The sequence below is a fragment of the Odocoileus virginianus genome, chromosome 10 (assembly GCF_023699985.2).
Source record: "Odocoileus virginianus isolate 20LAN1187 ecotype Illinois chromosome 10, Ovbor_1.2, whole genome shotgun sequence".
NCBI lineage: Eukaryota > Metazoa > Chordata > Mammalia > Artiodactyla > Cervidae > Odocoileus > Odocoileus virginianus.
The window spans coordinates 48,349,980-48,369,675 of record NC_069683.1 but is presented as its reverse complement, the minus strand read 5'-3'; the positions used below and the strand labels follow the sequence as shown (position 1 = coordinate 48,369,675).

Here is a 19,696-nt window from a genome sequence, read left to right as displayed (position 1 = left end):
GGTTTTTCCAGTAGTCATGAATGGATGTGAGAGTGGGAATAAAGAAAGCTGAGCACCAAAAAATCGATGCTTTTGAACTGTGGTGTTGGAGAAGACTCTTTAGAGTCCCTTGGACTGCAAGGAGATCCAACCAGTCCATCCTAAAGGAAATCAGTCCTGAATGTTCATTGGAAGGACTGATGCTGAAGTTGAAATATTTTGGCCACCTGATGTGAAGAACTGACTCATTTGAAAAGACCCTGAGAAACACTGGGAAAGATTGAAGGCAGGAGGAGAAGGGGCCGACAGAGGATGAGATGGTTGGATGGCATCACCGACCCAATGGACATGAGTTTGAGTAAGCTCCGGCAGTTGGTGATGGACAGGGAGGCCTGGCATGCTGCAGTCCATGGGTCGCAAAGAGTCAGACACAACTGAGCGACTGAACTGAATTCCCCTATACATAGTGATCAGCTTCTGATGTTATTCCTCAGGGAGGCACATATCCTTGTTACATCCACACTTACAAACAGATCACTGGATCACCATGGTTTGGGTAGAGCTTTCTTCCTATCTTTCTTTAACCATGTCCAGCTGTTAAAATCCAAAAATTGTGGCTGGTTGCTCTATTATTTTCAATAATGTCCTAGAGCATAAACTGGTCTATAAACAATCTAATCAAATTCTCGTTCCTTTGAAGGAAGAGTTTCTGAGATCAGTGTTTGATTTTTCTTCTGACCTTAGAAGGCTCTTATGATGTTCTATTCCCTGGTTCTTGCTTGCAAACTAGCTGGCTTATAGTTTAGCCTGCTCAAATCTGCTCTGAAATGCCTTTTACCACAACCTCCACTATTTTTATGAATGCCTTCAGACTTAAACTTCTTCATTCTCTGTTGCAAATGAAGCCAGTCCCTACGGGAAGAAATTAGGAGCTATATGTGTTATGGTCTGTTTCTCCCTCTGGACAAATCTCTGAGCCAGGACTCTGAAGCTAGACGTGGGGACAATGGCAAAGCTTTCTCTGAGTTAACACTCCCTCTCTAGGAGCAGAGTTCATTGGAGAGAAAGGGCGCAGATTCTAAATTCTCCCTGCTTGCCTCTCTTGAGATAACCTACTAGTTTAGAACATAAAGCAAGAATGAGCTGGGTCCCAGTATTCTCAGCGTGCCTCACCCAAACTCTACAAGTATGAGTTGGGCAGACAAAGGACTCCTCACGGTTCAACTGCTCTAACCCATGCTTTAGCAACAGCAATAGGTAGCCAGGGCAGGATGAGAAATGTTTATGTCCCGTTCCTCCAGGAAGAAATCCATTAGTCTAGGTGAAAAGGGGAGGCCAGAGGGCAGGCTGTGGTCTTGGCTGGAGTAACCTTACCGATTTGGAATCTCCAGCTTGCTGAGTTGGCTAGAGGGGAAGAAGGAAGTAGCACTGGCTTAAAGACCACAAGCGCTCTTATTTCTTAGCAAATTTTCATAGATGTTCTTGAATAAATGTTTCTTCAGTTGCTGTTCACCCTCAGAACCATTTCCAGAGACTTTAAATGGCTGGAGTTTAGGGGTTTTTTAAAATTACTTTCACCAGTTTCACTGGGGAGGGCAGCAGAGTGTCTCACATTCTCCTACCAGCAGTCCATCAACCACTTGTTCTATTACACACAGGAAAAGGAAGCAAAGTGCTAGGGCTCTCTATGTGCTATCTCATTTAATCGTCCCAACTACAAGGCATATATTACAGATCTGACTTTATAGGCCATGAATGTGAGTCCCAGAATCCAAGTAAAAAAGCAAATAGGTGGCAACAATGTGATTCAAAACCAGGTAGAGCGGCCTCCAAAGTGCGTATTCTTGATTAAACCTATCCTTTCATCTCTGATACAGATACCTAAAAACTAGACCTCATGAGACACTTCCATCCTTGTGCAGGCACAGTCATTTCTCTTGGTAACAGCAATTTCTTCCTCCTCCAGATCTTTTATAATAATACCATGAGAAGTACTATTCTATTTCTTCACGTCATGAGCTATGTTCCCACAAAGAATCTACAACCAGGGCGTTGTTATCTTTTCTGTACTTTTGAAATCTGTCTTCTAAGGAGCAAGGGAGATCTGAGGTGCACTGTGTTTGGTTCTTTGATTATTATGAATGTTAAGATGACAAGGTCTCTTTACTCCCAAGATTACCATTACACATAAGCAGATACAAAGGCAAGTAAAAACATCATTAGGAAATAATACCTCTTTTTAAAAGATTCACACTTATTTTGAAGATTATTAGATATCAAATGATCAGCTTTCAGTTTAACATATCAAAAAATTCTCAGTCACAACTCGCCAGTCACTAATAAGAAAATGCCACTTAATGGTAATTTCATGCTTTTTAATATACATTAGGCATAATATATATAATATTATGTATAAATAATATTATAATATATAAATTAATATATATAATATATATATTAATATATATTAATATATATTCTGGGAGGGGTTGGGGGCAGGAGGAGAAGGGGACGACAGAGGATGAGATGGCTGGATGGCATCACCAACTCGATGGGCATGAGTTTGCGTAAACTCCGGGAGTTGATGATGGACAGGGAGGCCTGGCGTGCTGCGATTCATGGGGTCGCAAAGAGTCAGACACGACTGAGCGACTGAACTGAACTGAACTGAGGCAAATAGCAAGTGCCAATATTTTAAAAATTTTAAAAGTTCTTACCATCCAGACTTAAACCAAATCAAAATCTAAAAAAATACACTAGCTAAACCTAAAATACATATGAAACCCTTTTCTATATTCACATGCCAAAAAGAAATAAAATTTAAAAATAAAAAGACATGTCAATCTAGGTTTGAAAGTTTAGTCTTTATTTGGCTCCATTTATCACAGCTTACCAAAAGAAAAATTTAGGGGGGCCAGTTTTTACCACCTCAAAATGAAATATTTCCTGATAACAAATTCTTCAGCTTAATTCTAATGTTGTGCTAAGTGTTAGAGGGGAAAAAAAACCACAGTTACTGAACAAAAAACCTCCTAAATTACAATAATCATCAAGGAAACTGTGAATACATGGTAAGGAATACAGTTGCATGTCATATGTAAGTAAATGATAAAGAATGCGTTAGGGTGAGACTGCTTGCTCTGAGAGACTCTTCCATACACAACAGGGGCCCACCACATCTGAAGGGGTTCCGTCACATGTTGTCACTCCAGCTAGAAACTGGCAGTAGGAAAGACCCTCATGTTCAGAGAATGTTCTGTTTTGGAAGATCTTTAATCTCAACTGTCAACACCTGACCGAAACAAACAAACCACCTTTGCTAAGGAAACAAAGATGGTGAGAACTTTAAGAGGGGACTCAAAAATAATTAAAATTGCTTTGTTGGTAGAAAATGCCAGCGCTGAAGGACAGCATCAAGTGACAGCTGTTCACGTGACAAAGGCGTCGGACAGCTGTTCTAAGTTTGCCGTAGCGTGCTCAATAGCTGCTTAAAGAACGCAATAAGTGTACTCACCAAATATTTCCCCTCCACTCGCATATTCTGTCACCAGATAAATCATCCGCTCTGTCTCCATAACCTGGTGCAAAGGCAGGAAAATGACAGTGACACAAGTGACAGGCTGATAGCGCAGGAAGAGAAACTAACAACTCTTTCTTTTGTCATGTGAAATGTTAATAATCATTTCTGCCTAAAGGAGACTTCAAACTTGTGGGGCTGGGAGGGGAACAGATATAAATGTCATTAGGAAGGGGGGAAACGGGTATTCCTCCAAGTTCTTAAAAGTAGGAAATATTTACTACTTGAGAGAGACAGTCCTTGCATTGTCCCAGCAGGCCTCAGCAATCTTTCAAGCTCCACAAAAAGACGCAAAGATGCTGCCAAGAACCAAAAAGTTCACATTTGGTCACTTGAAGTTTTGGATCATTGATCACTTGAAGCTCAAAAATGTCCCTCCCAAAACCCAATCAAAATAAAACTTAGGGAGAACAACTGGAATCACTTAAGAACTACACAGATATTACATATAGCCGTGCTTTTTAAAAAATGGAAATGACAACTTTTCATTCAACAACCTCAAAGATATAAACTACTCGTTTGTATTTTAATCTTAGTCTTTATTTTGCTACTTTTCTAAAAACTTGTGGTGTGTTGTCAGTACCTTCTTCCTTTTCACTTTTTTCATCAAATATTTATTAAAGTATTAATATATAAGTATAAATGTTCATTATAAACATTTTAAATACCTAGTATATAAACAAAAGACCAACGTTTTCCTCTGTCTAAGCCTTTCCATTTTATTCCCCAGAGGAAACTGTTAATAGTCTATTTTATATCATTCTAGAGTAGTGGTATCCAACAGAAATACTATGTGAGTCTCACATACAATTTTAACTTTTCTAGTAACACATTAGAAAAGTAAAAAGAAAAAGGTGAAATTAATTCTATTGTATTTTATTATCATTAATATATTTCAAACACTTTTAACTGTAAACAGCTCCGGTGTTTATATTTAATTAATATTAAATAAAAGTAAAAATCCAGTTCCTCATTCATGCTAGCTACATGTTAATACACAACCACATGTGGCTAGTGACTATCAAAGTAGGCAATACAGTTCTACACTTTCACTATACTTGACAGTTAATTATTTTGTCAAATCATTCCCTAGTCATTTTATTTTTGACATCTCTATACATTAATACCACTATAACAATAGATCTATTTCTTCTTTTAAATGGTTTCATAGTACTCCATTGTATGTATGCACATTATTTTAATTTTTCAATGTAACAACTGCATCATTTTTCTCACTTTAACTTAAAAACTCTCTACAGACTGGTGATACTAGCCCACTGTTACATGTATTGCTTCCAAGCTCTCTATATGTTGGCTCATGTAACAAAAAGTAAGTATCCTAAACATAAGTAAGTGTTAAGGAAAAATAAAAAAGAAGAAAAAAAATGTCATATTGTATATCCCCTTTATACCAGGCCTTTTATGGACTTCCCTGGTGGCTCAGACGGTAAAGCGTTTGTCTAGAATGTGGGAGACCTGGGTTCGATCCCTGGGTTGGGAAGATTCCCTGGAGAAGGAAATGGCAACCCACTCCAGTACTCTTGCCTAGAAAATCCCATGGACAAAGGAGTCTGGTGCAGGCTACTGTCCATGGGGTCACAAAGAGTCGGACACGACTAAGTGACTTCACTTTCACTTTATTGACTGTAAATCTTTTTATTTTTTTTTTAATTTTGTTGAAGTGGAGTTGATTTACAATGTTGTGTTTAACTTTAGACTTTTTTTTTTTTAAGCTTTTCAGGAGTTCAAAAACTTCCCTATATAGTTATCTAAATTTGGTTCACTCTGGAAGCCCAAGAAGACTGAAGCTTTAGCAAATGACATAAAAACTACCTTAATACTGTATGAAGACGATTCAACAGTCATACTCACCTTGGCAGCTCAGACTCTCCCATTAACAATACTAGCTGCCAGACAGCAAAATTAAAGCCTAAAAGAGGGCGATATTCAAAGCCAGGGTTGAAAGTCTATAAATCAGAAGGGCTAATGAAATCTTGGGTAAGAAAGGTAAATTTGCAGATTTCAGTGATAAGGTTAATACCTATAAGTTAACCTCTTAAGGAAAGTCAGCCTTTATAATGAGCTCTACAACTATTAAAAGATGATTTATTTTAAAAAGTGAGGTCAAGAAGTTTACTGTCTGTCAGGATAGGAAGGAAGCAGCATCTCTGAACTTGCAGACACAGCTCTTCAGACAACCCCAGGAAGCTTTCATGGGTTTCCTTCTCAGGCACAACGGAGGTGTTGCTCAATATAACTTTGTGTGATAAAATTTCAACAATCCTGCTCCTGCTGATCTAATTCATTTCATGATGTGAGCAGGTGACACCAGACAAGAGCCCTAAGGCTACAGTCGTAAACATGCACTGATATCACGACATGCTTTCTTTTCCATAAAGTAGCAGACTGAAAGGCTGCCTGCTGTGCCTCAGATGTACTCTTTCCACTCTTACACATGATCCCAGGTCTGGGCCAGTAACCATTTACTGCAGACTAACAGCAGCAAACGAACTGAGTGGGTGGCCACTTCCTGCAGAAGGAGGTGTTGGCTGTTCTGGTAGAGAGCAGTGAGCAGGGCTGGCCTCACGCACAGGCAGGGCTCATGGTTGCCAACACACTGCAATTTGAGAAGCACCCCAAAGCCCCACCTCTCCCAAAATATCTCTTCCACCCGCCTGCTACGGCAAGGTCCTCCTCTCCTATCTGGCTTAAAATTCCAGCCATTAGATTCACTACTTTTGCAGTAAGGCTGGGGAATCACTTTTGATGACGGCATGAAATATGCATGCTTCCTGGGAAGGTAAGTAAACTAGAACAGAAAACTCTGCCATTATGTGGAGTCAATCTCTTGGTTGGGCTTCCGTGGTGGCTCACATGGTAAAGAATCCACCTGCAATGTAGGAGACCTGGATTCGATCCCTGGATTGAGAAGCCCCTGGAGGAGGGCATGGCAACCCACACCAGTGTTCTTGCCTGGAGAATCCCCATGGACAGAGGAGCCTGGCAGGCTACAGTCCATGGTGTCACAAAGAGCCAGACACAACTAAGGGACTAAGCATGCATGCACAATCTCCTGGCTATCGAAGGAATCAGTGCAACCTTAGGAAACCATGTCTGGGACCCTATCAGAGCTGAAAGGAGATCGGTTTGACTGGTACAACAAGCCACACTGAAAATACCCTTGGTGATAATTTATAAAATGATCACAGACATTGGTATTTCAATAATGCTGTAAAAGTTAATACTCTTTTAATCTCTTCAAATTCTCTGTTCCTTTTGGATTTCCCATTCTGCTTTAGGATTCGGACCTAAATAAATAGGTTCTCATCACCTTCTAAATAATCTTTTTGTGTAACTCTAAGAATGGCATCCAAGCTTACCTAGGTAAGCTAGAGCTTACTAGTAAATCCCCAGGGAAAACTGAAGTACTGAGTTGGGGGATAGATAATAAGGTAGGGAAATAGTAGGATGAACATATGAATATAGAAAAAAAAAGTTGCAGATGTTCATCTACCCACCTTCTCTTCAAAAGTAACCACAGACACAAGTGACCACCCTGGGTTCCTTGTTGCCCCACGCTACCACTAGGGATCCTACCTGGTAAAGCCTGATAATGTGGGGGTGGCAAAGCATCTTCATAATTTGAACTTCTCGGAAAATCTTCTTCAAGTTTTCTTCATCCAGCTGGGTCTTATCAATGATCTTGATAGCAACCTGACAACAGAGAAAGAAAATTCACTCATGCATTATTAAAAAGCATTTACTAAGGAAAATTAAATCTACTTTAAAACATATTCCACAAAATACAAATTGCCATTATCTTGTTTACAGGACGTCAATGAAGAAAATAAATTTACTCTTTTTAAAATGACAGGAAATGGATTCCTAGCAAGTTTTCTCAAAGGAACAGACTCCACAAGCTAATGGGTCTTCTGCCATTTCTTAAATTGCTCCAGTAAAACCCCAGAACAAAATACTTCATTACCCTGCAGGTGCGGTTACAATCTAGGCAAATCATGCTTTGGTGCAGACACTGATATGCAGGGCTTCTTATTAAGACAAGAAACTTATATGATAAGTAGATGATGACTTGGTAAGGTCTGACTAGAAGTTCCACAGGTATATCCCACATCTCAGGAGGTGCTTCTATAATTCAGTAACAGTGATAGTAGTAAGGGTGGTGATGGTGGTGGCAGCAGCAATTACTATATACTGAACTATATACTATATATATATACACATACTACTGAACTATATACTATCTAACTACATACTATATATATACTATATATTATATATATACAATTACTATATACTATACTATATACTATAGAATACATCATGAGAAACACTGGGCTGGAAGAAGCACAAGCTGGAATCAAGATTGCTGGGAGAAATATCAATAACCTCAGATATGCAGACGACACCACCCTTATGGAAGAAAGTGAAGAGGAACTAAAGAGCCTCTTGATGAAAGTGAGAGAGGAAAGTGAAAAAGTTGGCTTAAAGCTTAACATTCAGAAAACTAAGATCATGGCATCTGGTCCCATCACCTCATGGCAAATAGATGGGGAAACAGTGGAAACAGTGTCAGACTTTGTTTTTTGGGGCTCCAAAATCCCTACAGATGGTGACTGCAGCCATGAAATTAAAAGACACTTGTTCCTTGGGAGAAAAGTTATGACCAACCTAGATAGCATACCATAAAGCAGGGACATTACTTTGCCAACAAAGGTCAGTCTAGCCAAGGCTATGGTTTTTCCAGTGGTCATGTATGGGTGTGAGAGCTGGACTGTGAAGAAGCTGAGCACCGAAAAATTGATGCTTTTGAACTGTGGTGTTGGAGAAGACTCTTGAGAGTCCCTTGGACTGCAAGGAGATCCAACCAGTCCATCCTGAAGGAGAGCAGTCCTGGGTGTTCATCAGAAGGACTGATGCTGAAGCTGAAACTCCAATACTTTGGCCACCTCATGAGAAGAGTTGACTCATTGGAAAAGACCCTGATGCTGGGAGGGACTGGGGGCAGGAGAAGGGGACGACAGAGGATGAGATGGCTGGATGGCATCACTGACTCGATGGACATGCGTTTGAGTAAACTCCGGAAGTTGGTGATGGACAGGGAGGCCTGGCGTGCTGCGATTCATGGGGTCGCAAAGAGTCAGACACGACTGAGTGGCTGAACTGACTGACTGACTGAATATATATATATATATATACTATATACTACATACTGAACACTTACTATATGCCAGTATGTATATATATACTATATAAACCTTAGTGCTTTGTAAATACTAACTCATTTAAACCTTACAACACTCCATATTATTATCAACTCTGTTCTACAAATATGGAACCTGAGACACAGAGAGATTCAGTAATCACACAGGACTAAGTAATTTATAGCTAGTATGTGGTAGACCCAAGAATGAAGCCCAGGTAGCTCAGCTTTAGAATCAAATTCTTAATGATAATCCTAAAAAAATCTTTAGGAGATCTTTCTGTGCTGTATATATACAGCTTCAGCATAAAACATCTTTCTACTTTGCTCGTAATTCTTAAGTTACTCAGCAGCACACATTTAAAGACAGAATAAATGATGAAAGACGTTTTTAATCTACTAAATCTAAACTTCCTCATTATTCTTAAATATTCAAAATATTGGGTTGCCCCCAAATATCTCTATGTCTTTTTCAACTACTCAATCAGTATGTACTGAACAAATATTAGCTGGATGAAGGATCAGGGCTAAGCAAATTTAGCACCTTTCAATTCCTAAAATTACATGGGTCTATACACTGGGGGAGGAAAAGAAAATTTACACTTATTGAGAAAAAGAAGAAAAAGAAAACCAGGGAAGCAAAGATGTCAATTATAAAAAAGTTAAGCTCAAATAAAGACAGTATGGAACTATACATAGTAAATGATTCAAATATAAGAATGACCAGCACAAGGGTAACTTTGTTTGAAGTTGTTTCTGATGTTAGGTTAAGAACTAATGGAAGGAAGGCACAAGGAGACCAACTCCAGCTCAATTCAGAGTTAAGCTCTGCCTTGAACATGGAATGTGATAAAATGAGGTGGAGGTGGCTTGAGCTACGAAGATTAACCAGACACAGCCTTCACTTCAGGGACCTCACAATCGAGTAGAGAAGAAAGACATATGCGAAACAGCCAACTATACAGCACTGGAAATACAATAAATAAAGCTATGTACATGGTATAAGTAGAACAGAGGATGAAGTATGACCTTCATCTGGGGGAGAAAAAGTTAACACAGGTAAAGAGTTCACAAAGAAGAGAGAACCTGAGAAGACACAGAATTGAGATGGGCAGAAAAAAGGGAAGAGAATTTTATAAGGAGCAGTAGCACAAACATTAACAAATCTCACCAGCTAACTGATCTTCTAATAAGTTGTCCTGAATCCTCGACCCCTAACCACTAGTATCTCTTCTTCTCATCACTGTGCCAGACCAGAAATATAGGACCTTAACTCCAGCAATTAGTCTGGCATCTGCAGCTGGTTCTCTAAGAACAATTCCCAAAACAACAACAACAACAAACATCACAGTAGAGACAGGAGCCTGGCAGGCTACAGGCCATACGTTCACAACAGAGTCGGTCATGACTGAGCGACTAACACATTCACTTTTTTCATAATCTTAGAAGTAAATTCAGAATGATCTTAATATATAAAAGCATCAAGCTCCTGCCTACTTTATAGTGAGATTTAAGCTTCAACAAGACACAGGGAGGCGAAGCTTTGCCTAGCAGCTAAACATGGTGTCAAGCTGACTGGGATCAAAATCTTGGATTTGTCTGGTAACATATAACCATATAACCAACATATAACCAAGTTATTTAATTTTTCCATGGCTCCTTATCTATAAAGTGTGGGCAACAATAGAAACCACTTTAAAGGTTATTGAGGATTAACTAAGCTAATGAATGCAACCTGCTTATATAATGCCTGGCATGCAATATACATTCCTTACAGGTACTGCTTTTGTTATTATTTCCTTTTTTTCTGGAATCAAGCCTTAAATGTTAGGCATTCTTTGGCAAGGATTAGATTTGCTTCACTAAGTGACACAGTTCTGGATCTGCAACACAACAACTCCTTTCTTAAGGGGTGATTTGGGGGACCTAGTAGCAAAATAGCTAACAATTTGTGGGCAGCATTCAGAACAGGCTGCTATCAGCTGATGTGGGAAGAACATGAAGAAATGGAACTGGGAAGAAAATGCATTTCATTCAGCAAAGTCAGACTGAGCCACAGGATGGAACCCACAGCAAGACCTGATCCTGAAGGCTACGTCAAAGAGAGGGAGGGAGCTGCTTCCTCAATGCAGGCTGGGCCCCCTCCCATCCATGCTAAGTAGCTAAGGCAAGGGGGGAGGCCACAGGACCACTCTGCACAGACACCTAACGGGACCACTTACTAACAGAGACGAGAGCTTCCTCGCACTTAGCTCCTACCTTAACTGCAACTGAGGAGTACAAGTTTTCTAAATAGCAATACCTTAAAAAAAAATACCAGTGAAACAGAAACTACCAAGTCAGAGAGCAGGCAGCTGGCAAGCAGGTAGTTCTAATTATTTCCAGACTACTTAAAGAGACCAATGACCATGAATTTTCACTGTTACAGATTATTGGAAGCCATATAATAAAGGCTTTAAAAGTAGTATATACTAGTTGCTTGAAAAATAAAATGTGTCAATAACAAAAAGTAAATGGGCAGGTAAACAGAAGGTAAGACTCCCAAAGAATGTTTTTAGATTAGCGTTAAAAATCTATGAATCACATACTTGCACATACATATGAAAAGCATAACAAATAAAGAAGGAAACTTCCAACACATTACCAGCAGACCATATATTTCTTAAGTTTGACTACTCTACACAGAATCCTTTCATCCTGCAAAGAGCATGATCTTGTGAATTGACAACAGTATTAATTAAACATGATATTATATCAAATATGTTGCTACAGAGATACAGATTATTGGGACTCCTTAAGAATTTCCTTACTCAATATATTTCCATTCAACAAATTTCTTTTTTAATACACAGGTGGTATAAGGAAAAGTTAAACTTATATTGTGCCAAATTTAAAGTCCTAGTTCTTTATTCATTCTAGAAGGGGAAAACAGCCATTTCCTCCTGTTCTCACTTCTAAACCACAGTTCCTTTAACTCTTACCTAATTTTTGTAAGTGCAGTAATGCTCTTAGGGAATGAAGTTCAAGAAAACAGTTTTCCTCACAACACGCAATAATTCACTCACATATCCTGATGTCACATTCACAGGCAAGATAAGGTGACAATAAAAGCCAATGAGCCAAGAAAATGCTCAGTATTAAGGTCAAAACAAATCACCTTTCCTCCCTACCATCAGAAATAATCAGGTCTCTTCACTCAGGGAGATGCTACGATTAATGAGCAGCTTAAAAAAAAGAAACTACTTAGGAAGAAAACTCTAAGACCATAATCGCTAAAATTCCTCCAGAAAGAGAAAGAGCTCTCTCTTAAACCAGTACACAGATGCATGCATAATCATTTCACAGAATACAGTAAACAAATGGAATTCTTTTAAGAAGGTAAGAGAAAACATTATAACAAGTGCAGAGAAAGATTTTAATTTTTATTTTTTTCTATATTCTTTCATGGAAAGAAACCTACCTCTCATTGAAATGCACTAACATTTAGGCATTTTGCCATTGTTAATTATTTTCAAGAGGCTGTCTTTATATTAACTTCTGTAGCTAAGTTTGTATTCTCTTATTTCTATGACAAAGCTTATCGAGTATCTAGATTACTCTCAGCTCAGGTCTAGAATCATTTTATGGCTTAGATCAGTGCTGTGCAATGGAGTAGATACTAGTCACATGTGACTACTGAGCACTTGAAATGTGGCTAGTTCAAACTGATATGCTATACATGCAAAAATACATATCAGATTTCAAAGCCTTAACAACAAAAAGGGAATGTAAACTATCTCACTGATAATTTTTACACTGATTACATGTAGAAATAATATTTTGGATATACCAGAGTAAATAAAATATATTATTAAGCCTAATTTCAATAAAAATGCAACCCTATGAAATAGGAAATATATTTACACGTCACATAACTGATAAGGAGTTAATATCCAAAATATAGAAGGAATTCATACAACTCAGGTAAAGAAAAAAAAATCCAATTTAAAAATAGGCAAAGGACCTAAACAGGTATCTTTTCAACGAAGACATACAAATGGCCAATGGGTACATGAAAAGGGACTCAACATCACTAGTCATGCTGCTGCTGCTGCTGCTGCTAAGTCACTTCAGTCGTGTCCAACTCTGTGCGACCCCACAGATGGCAGCCCACCAGGTTCCACCGTCTCTGGGATTCTCCAGGCAAGAACACTGGAATGGGTTGCCATTTCCTTCTCCAATGAAGGAAAGTGAAAAGTGAAAGTGAAGTCTCGCTCAGTCGTGTCCGACTCCTCGCGACCCCATGGACTGCAGCCTACCAGGCTCCTCCGTCCATGGGATTTTCCAGGCAAGAGTACTGGAGTGGGATGCCATTGCCTTATCCCCACCAGTCACGAGGGAAATGCAAATCAAAACCACAGTGATATACCACTTTCTGCTTGTTAGGATGTCTACCATCAAAAAAGACAAGATAACAAAAGCCAGCAAGGAAATGGAGAAAAGGGAACCCTTATACACTGTTGGTGGGAATATAAACTGGTACAGCCATTATGAAAACAGTACAGAGGTTCCTCAAGGAATAAAAAATAAAACTACCATCAATCCTACTTCTGAGTATATACCCAAAGAAAACAAAATCATTATTTCAAAGAGATTATCTGTCTTGCGATGTTCACTCAATAGCCAAAGTATGAAAATTACCCACGTGTCCATCAACAGATGAATGGATTAATAAAATCTGGCGTATGTATACCACAGAATATTATTGGGTCTTAAAAAAAGAAGAAAATTCTGTCATTTGCAACAAATGGATGAACCTGGGAGGACATTATGCCAAGTGAAGTAAGCCGAAGACAAATACCACATTATCGCATAGTATCACTTATATGTAAAATCTTGAAACGGATAACCAGCTCAGGTTGGGTACATGAGACAAGTGCTCGGGCCTGGTGCACTGGGAAGACCCAGAGGGATCGGGTGGAGAGGGAGGTGGGAGGGGGGACTGGGATGGGGAATACATGTAAATCCAGGGCTAATTCATATCAATGTATAACAAAAACTACTGTAATGATGTAAAGTAATTAGCCTCCAACTAATAAAAATTTAAAAAAATAAAAAAAAAAAAAATAATAATAATAAAAAAAAAAAAAACAAAGAAAGAGCCAAACTCATAGAAACAGAAAGTAGAAAAGTGGCTGCCAGGGGCTGAGGAGTGAGGAAAATAGGGAGAGGTTGGTAAAAGGGTGCAATCTTTCAGTTATAAAATGAATAAGGTCTGAGGATCTAATGTAAAAAAAGGTGACTACAGCTTATAATATGGTATTGTATAACTTAAATTTGTTGAGAGTAGAACTTAAATATTCTCACCTAGTAGAAAGAAAAGATAACTGTATCAGATGATAGATATGGTAATTAACTCAACTGGAGTAAATCCTTTCACAATATATACATATCAAAACATCATATTGTATACTTTAAGTATCTTACAATTTTATTTGTCAATTATACTTCAGTAAACCTGAAGGGAAACCTAATTAATATCACAAGTCTTTGGTTTTGAAAATATGATTACTCTAAAATTAAAATTATATAGGTGGCCTTCATTTCATTGGACAGCATTGCTCTAGATAATGCCAATAAGCCATCAGTTAAAGCAGATATTCCACGAAAATGACTTCTGAAATATTTGACCCAATACTGAGACTTGCCAGTCACCCATCTCGAAGAAACTTGGCAAGCTACAAGGAACTCAATGCTCCAACACTGCCTTGGGGAGACTCTTAAATGAGGTCTCAAAAGTTGCATTCCAAGAACCCAATTTAATTCCATTAAAAAATGTTTACTGAATAACTGACTGGCTTACGGCAACACACTGCACAGCTCCCCCAGCTACTGATGCTCTCAGTCGGGATTCTGTGAGAGAGGCAGGTCTTACGCTCGGTTTCACAGCAGCTCTGGAACTTTCTGGTCTCAGGATTCCTTCTTTTAAAAATCACTGAGAACCTTCAAAGAAGTCTTGTTCATATGTGTAACATCTATTAATATTTGCTTAGAAATTGGGTTAAAATTAAAATCAGAAATTAGAACAGAAAATTTTAAGACAGAAGATACCCAAACACACATTTCACCAGCCGTCAGGGGAATCAGATCATCAAACATCATGTAGTCTTTTGAAATCTTCACTATGTAACTGTGAGAGAATGAGAGTGAAAAATAAAAATAATGTTTGAATATTTATAAAGCAGTTTTGACCTTGGGGACTCACTAAAAAAATTTTGGGGACTCACTGAAAGAATTTTGGAGACTCTGAGGTCCTTGGATCAAATACTGAGAACAATAAGGCATTGTTGTATGTAATGAATTAACTTCTCTCCTATATACCTAGAATGGTACCACCTTTGGGAAAACTGAGAAAATCAACAAAATTTTTTTTTCCTGTTGGACTTAATTCTTTCCATAAGGCTTAATTCATTCCCAGTTGAAATGGCTTCTAGAAAAGGAATTTATTAAATGTCTTTACAATCAGCCTTGATGATTTTCTTTTAAACTTACTAGAAAATAGAACTGTCATCAGGAAAACCGGTTTAAAGAAACCCCAAACCACCACTGACTACAGAAACCAGACTAAAAGGTTAAACCTTATAGTCTAGTGGGCTTCTCTTGTGGCTCAGCTGGTAAAAATCTGCCTGCAATGTGGGAGACCTGGGTTCGATCCCTGGGTTGGAAAGATTCCCTGGTGAAGGAAAAGGCTATCCATGCTAGTATTCTGGCCTGGAGAATTCCTGGACTGTATAGTCCATTGGGTCGCAGAGTCGGACACGACTGAATGACTTTCACTTCTCTTTATAGTCTAGTGCTAGGCACTAAAGGGTCAGGATTACAGATGTACCACATGGCCACATTCAGGATGTAGGCTGTTCATATTCTTGGGGAGATCCTGACCTTTGCACTGGAACCAATCAAGGATTTCGTATTTTAGTTTATAAGAAAGAAATCAAGAACTAAGGGGCAAAGCAAAGATATGCATTTGAAAAGAACTCGTTACTCTATCCATTTTACACATCATCACAACTGTTTTTGGGAAAATATGCAGCTGTTAAGCCTACGGAATAACAGACAATACGATTCCAGCCAACTCCAGATAGGAGGACTCAACAGGACCACCAAAGATAAGATTTAGTCAGTTCTCAATGAACCACAAAGAAAATACAGTTGACCCTCGAACAGTGTGGCTTTGAACTGCTCAGGACCACTTATACCAAATTGTTTTTCAATAGTAAACACTACAGTTCTAAATGTTCCATGGTTGGTTGACTCCTCAGATGTAGAAGAAACAGGGATGCAGAAAGCCAACTGCTAGTTACAGGTGGATTAATCCCCATATTGTTCAAGAGACTATTAAAGTTTAAATAAAAGAAAAAAAAAAGAGTCAACTATGGAAAATCCCATGGACGGAGGAGCCTGGTAGACTGCAGTCCATGGGGTCGGGAAGAGTCGGACATGACTGAGCGACTTCACTTTCACTTTTCACTTTCATGCACTGGAGAAGGAAATGGCAACCCACTCCAGTGTTCTTGCCTGGAGAATCCCAGGGACAGGGGAGCCTGGTTGGCTGCTGTCTATGGGGTCGCACAAAGTCGGACACGACTGAAGCGACTTAGTAGGAACAGCAGCAGCAGCAGCATAGTTTAAAATATCTAGCAGGTCTTTTAGGTGATTTTTTTTCTATACTTCTTTGTTTGGGCTATACTAAATAGCGAAAATAAAACAGTTCATCGATGCACAATGTCTGGGAGATAAAGAAGTGAGAGCTTACCTGAAGAGACAAAACATACCTGAAGTAAGAAAATGAAACATGCATCATCCTTGGAAACACTTCTAAGATAGAACTGCATGCTTGTGTGCTCAGTCATGTTTGACCCTTTGGGACCATAGCCCACCAGGATCCTCTATCCATGGAATTTTCCAGACAAGAATACTGGAGTGAGTTGCATTTCCTACTCCAAGGGATCTTACCGACCCAGGGATCGAACCTGCATCTCCTGCATTGCAGATTCTTTACCACTGTGCCAACTGGGAAGCCCCAAAACATGGTATGTTGGCATAAAGATAATAAGTGAAAATTTTCTGGTGATTACTTGGAATTCAAGGCATAGAAGAAAAAATTTGAAGGCAAAAAGAAAATAATTTCTCAGTTTCAATGACTCCCATCTGGTTAATATTTACTCTCTCAGAAAAAAGAAGTCCTAGGAGGGTCTCTAACACAACAGGCAACTTTCTCAGCCTAACTGACATTATTATTATTGTTATTTTAACATTTAAACATTTAACATGGTGCCAACAATACTTTGTTTTTGTTGTTTGTTATTCACTCGCCATGTCCAACTCTTCGCAACCCCATGGACTGCAGCATGCCAGGCTACCCTGTCCTTCACCATCTCCCGGAGTTTGCCCAAGTTCACGGCCACTGAATCAGTAATGCCATCCAACCATCTCATCCTCTGTCACACTCTTCTCCTTCTGCCTTCAATCTTTCCCAGCATCAGGGTCTTTTCCAATGAGTCAGTTCTTCGCATCAGGTCTGCTTCAGATTCAGCATTAATCCTTCCAATGAGTCTTCAGGGTTGATTTCCTTTAAGATTGACTAGTTGATCTCCCTGGACTATCTCCAGAGTCTTCTCCAGCACCACAGTTTGAAAGCATCAATTCTTTGGCACCCTAGAACAATAAACCAGCTTCTGGGCTGTAGGTTTACCACTTAAACAAACTGAATATAAAGTTTTTTTTTAATATTTATTTATTTGGCTGCGTCAGGTCTTCTTTCCCATGGCATGTGAGATCTTGGTTCCACAGCCAGGGCGCCACTTGCACTGGAAGGGCAGGGTTTTGACCACTGAACCACCAGGGAAGTCTCTAGGAGGGGGACTCAGAATGAGACCGATGATTTAATTCTCAAGTAGCTATTTTTTAAAACGCCCTGAAGGCTTGTTTAAAGCAAAGGCAGAAAAGAGGGAAAGGCCCAAAGAAGATTGGAGGGCAAACTAGAACTTTGAGAAGAGGGGAGGCGCTGGGCAGTAAGAGCTAAATGGTTGAACAAAGAAGGTCTAATAGTTTGGCAACTACCAATAAAGAAGACTGAAGAAAATGGCATAGTGAAACAATAGTAATTGTTAAAGAAAAGTTTTGAAATAAAAGAAAAATAGGGAGCAGGAGTTAGCCCAAAGAGAAATTTAAAGTTATGGTGAGAAATTAAGCTATGAAAGAGGAAATTTTCATCCCGGAGAAGGATGGGACATGTGGGTAAAGAACTTGGCAATGGCCTGGACTATGAGGTTAGAAGGAAGCAGAAAGCTGAATGGATTTCAAGATGAATTTTTTAATGAAGTACATGCTACTCTTTCCTGGAGTGCCAGCTCATAGGTAAAAATAACACAGACTCACAGAAGGATTGCACTCTTCCCAAGAATGGCATTTGTCAAGGAGTCTGTGTACTGTTAGGCACATTTAGATGTAGCACCTAGAACATGCAAAGCTTTTTAAAGCACAGGCTGGAAAGAGAGCTAAACTCAACTGGCAGAGCATAACTTTTTTAAACTTCCCCAATGGAGATTTATTAGGCTGAATATCTTGCTAACCTTACAATGAATGGTAGTGTTGTTTCCAGCGCACAAAGTTAGCAACAGTTCATATTTTAAATTGTTTCAAATTATATTAATAGGCCCCCAAGGCCTAATAACATAGCCTGCAGTAGCAGGAGGTTGAGTGAACCAAGAGAACACAATAACAGTTGAAAACTACTCTAAATCCCTCATCTCTTTACATGTCCCAATTATTTGGCAATGAAGACTAAAGGAAAATACGAAGCAATCTCCATTATCAGAGAGCATTTTACCCTATTTCTGAAACTCTTACCTGTCACATATCCTTAGATGTCAGTACTGTGAGCTATTTGTCAAAATGCAGATCTTCGAAAAGCCAGGCATTTCTAGTCTGAATGGTCATAACACTGGGCCATCTGTCTCCCTGCGGCAGCCCAGAGTTGAAGGGCCAGCTCCCTCGTGCCCATCAGGAATACTGCACCCAGTATCTTTTGAGGGGCCTTCCTAATGCCAGCTGCAAGCCATCAGTGCTGCCAGGAAATGCCCTCCTGGGATTCCACCAAAATGGGAATGTTCTGTATGATGGTTTTTTGCATATATGCTGACTTCAATGAGTTCCTTATATTAAGTAGTCATCACATTTTCAAATCAAACAGATTTTATTTCCCTAATGAAGGTTTGTGTTTCATGTGCTGAACAGTGAAGTTTAAGTAACTTAAATCTCTCCCCCTGGATAGTCTAATGGGAACATTGGTAAATTGTCAAATTTCTGCTATTTATTTTAAAGGCAAGAGGAGTAATGTTGGTAACAATGCCACAAAAAAACTGAAAAACTGTTTCAGCAGAATATAACTCAGTATTATATGGGTTATAATTATTATTTGATATATCACATATACGTTAACATCACTGTGTGTGTGCTTCAGTCATGTCTGACTCTCTGCAACCCTATGAACTGCAGCCCGCCAGGCTTTTCTGTCTATGGGATTTTCCAGGCAAGAATATTAGAGTGGATTGCCATGCCCTCCTCCAGGGGATCTTCCAGATCCAAGGAGAGAAACGGCATCTCTTATGTCTCCTACATTGGCAGGAGAGTTCTTTACCACTAACACCACCTGGGGAGCCCAAGATACTGGAGTGGGTTGCCATGCCTTCCTTGAGGGGAATCTGTACCCACATTAAATGTAAAAACACAACTACATGAAGTATGTTAACATTTAATAAGACATCCTTTCCCTTAGCAGGAACATGCATCCTAAATTCTGACTTTCCAAAACAGTCTTTAATTGACATTACAGTACAGGTCTAGAATTCTGAAAAGCTACTATAAGTAACAGCAAG

At 39.1% G+C, this 19,696-nt stretch overlaps 1 protein-coding gene across 6 annotated transcripts in view; it reads right to left on the bottom strand.

Moving 5' to 3' along the window:
- SIK3 (SIK family kinase 3) overlaps window positions 1–19,696 on the bottom strand; it is a 257,677-nt gene that overhangs the window by 111,793 nt on the left and 126,188 nt on the right. For all 6 annotated transcript variants that reach the window (XM_070473549.1, XM_070473545.1, XM_070473547.1 and 3 more), the window contains exons 2-3: window positions 7,154–7,270; window positions 3,494–3,557 (exon numbers count right to left, since the gene is read on the bottom strand). In XM_070473549.1, coding sequence (XP_070329650.1) covers window positions 3,494–3,557; window positions 7,154–7,270 — 181 coding nt within the window. The remainder of the gene's footprint in view (window positions 1–3,493; window positions 3,558–7,153; window positions 7,271–19,696) is intronic.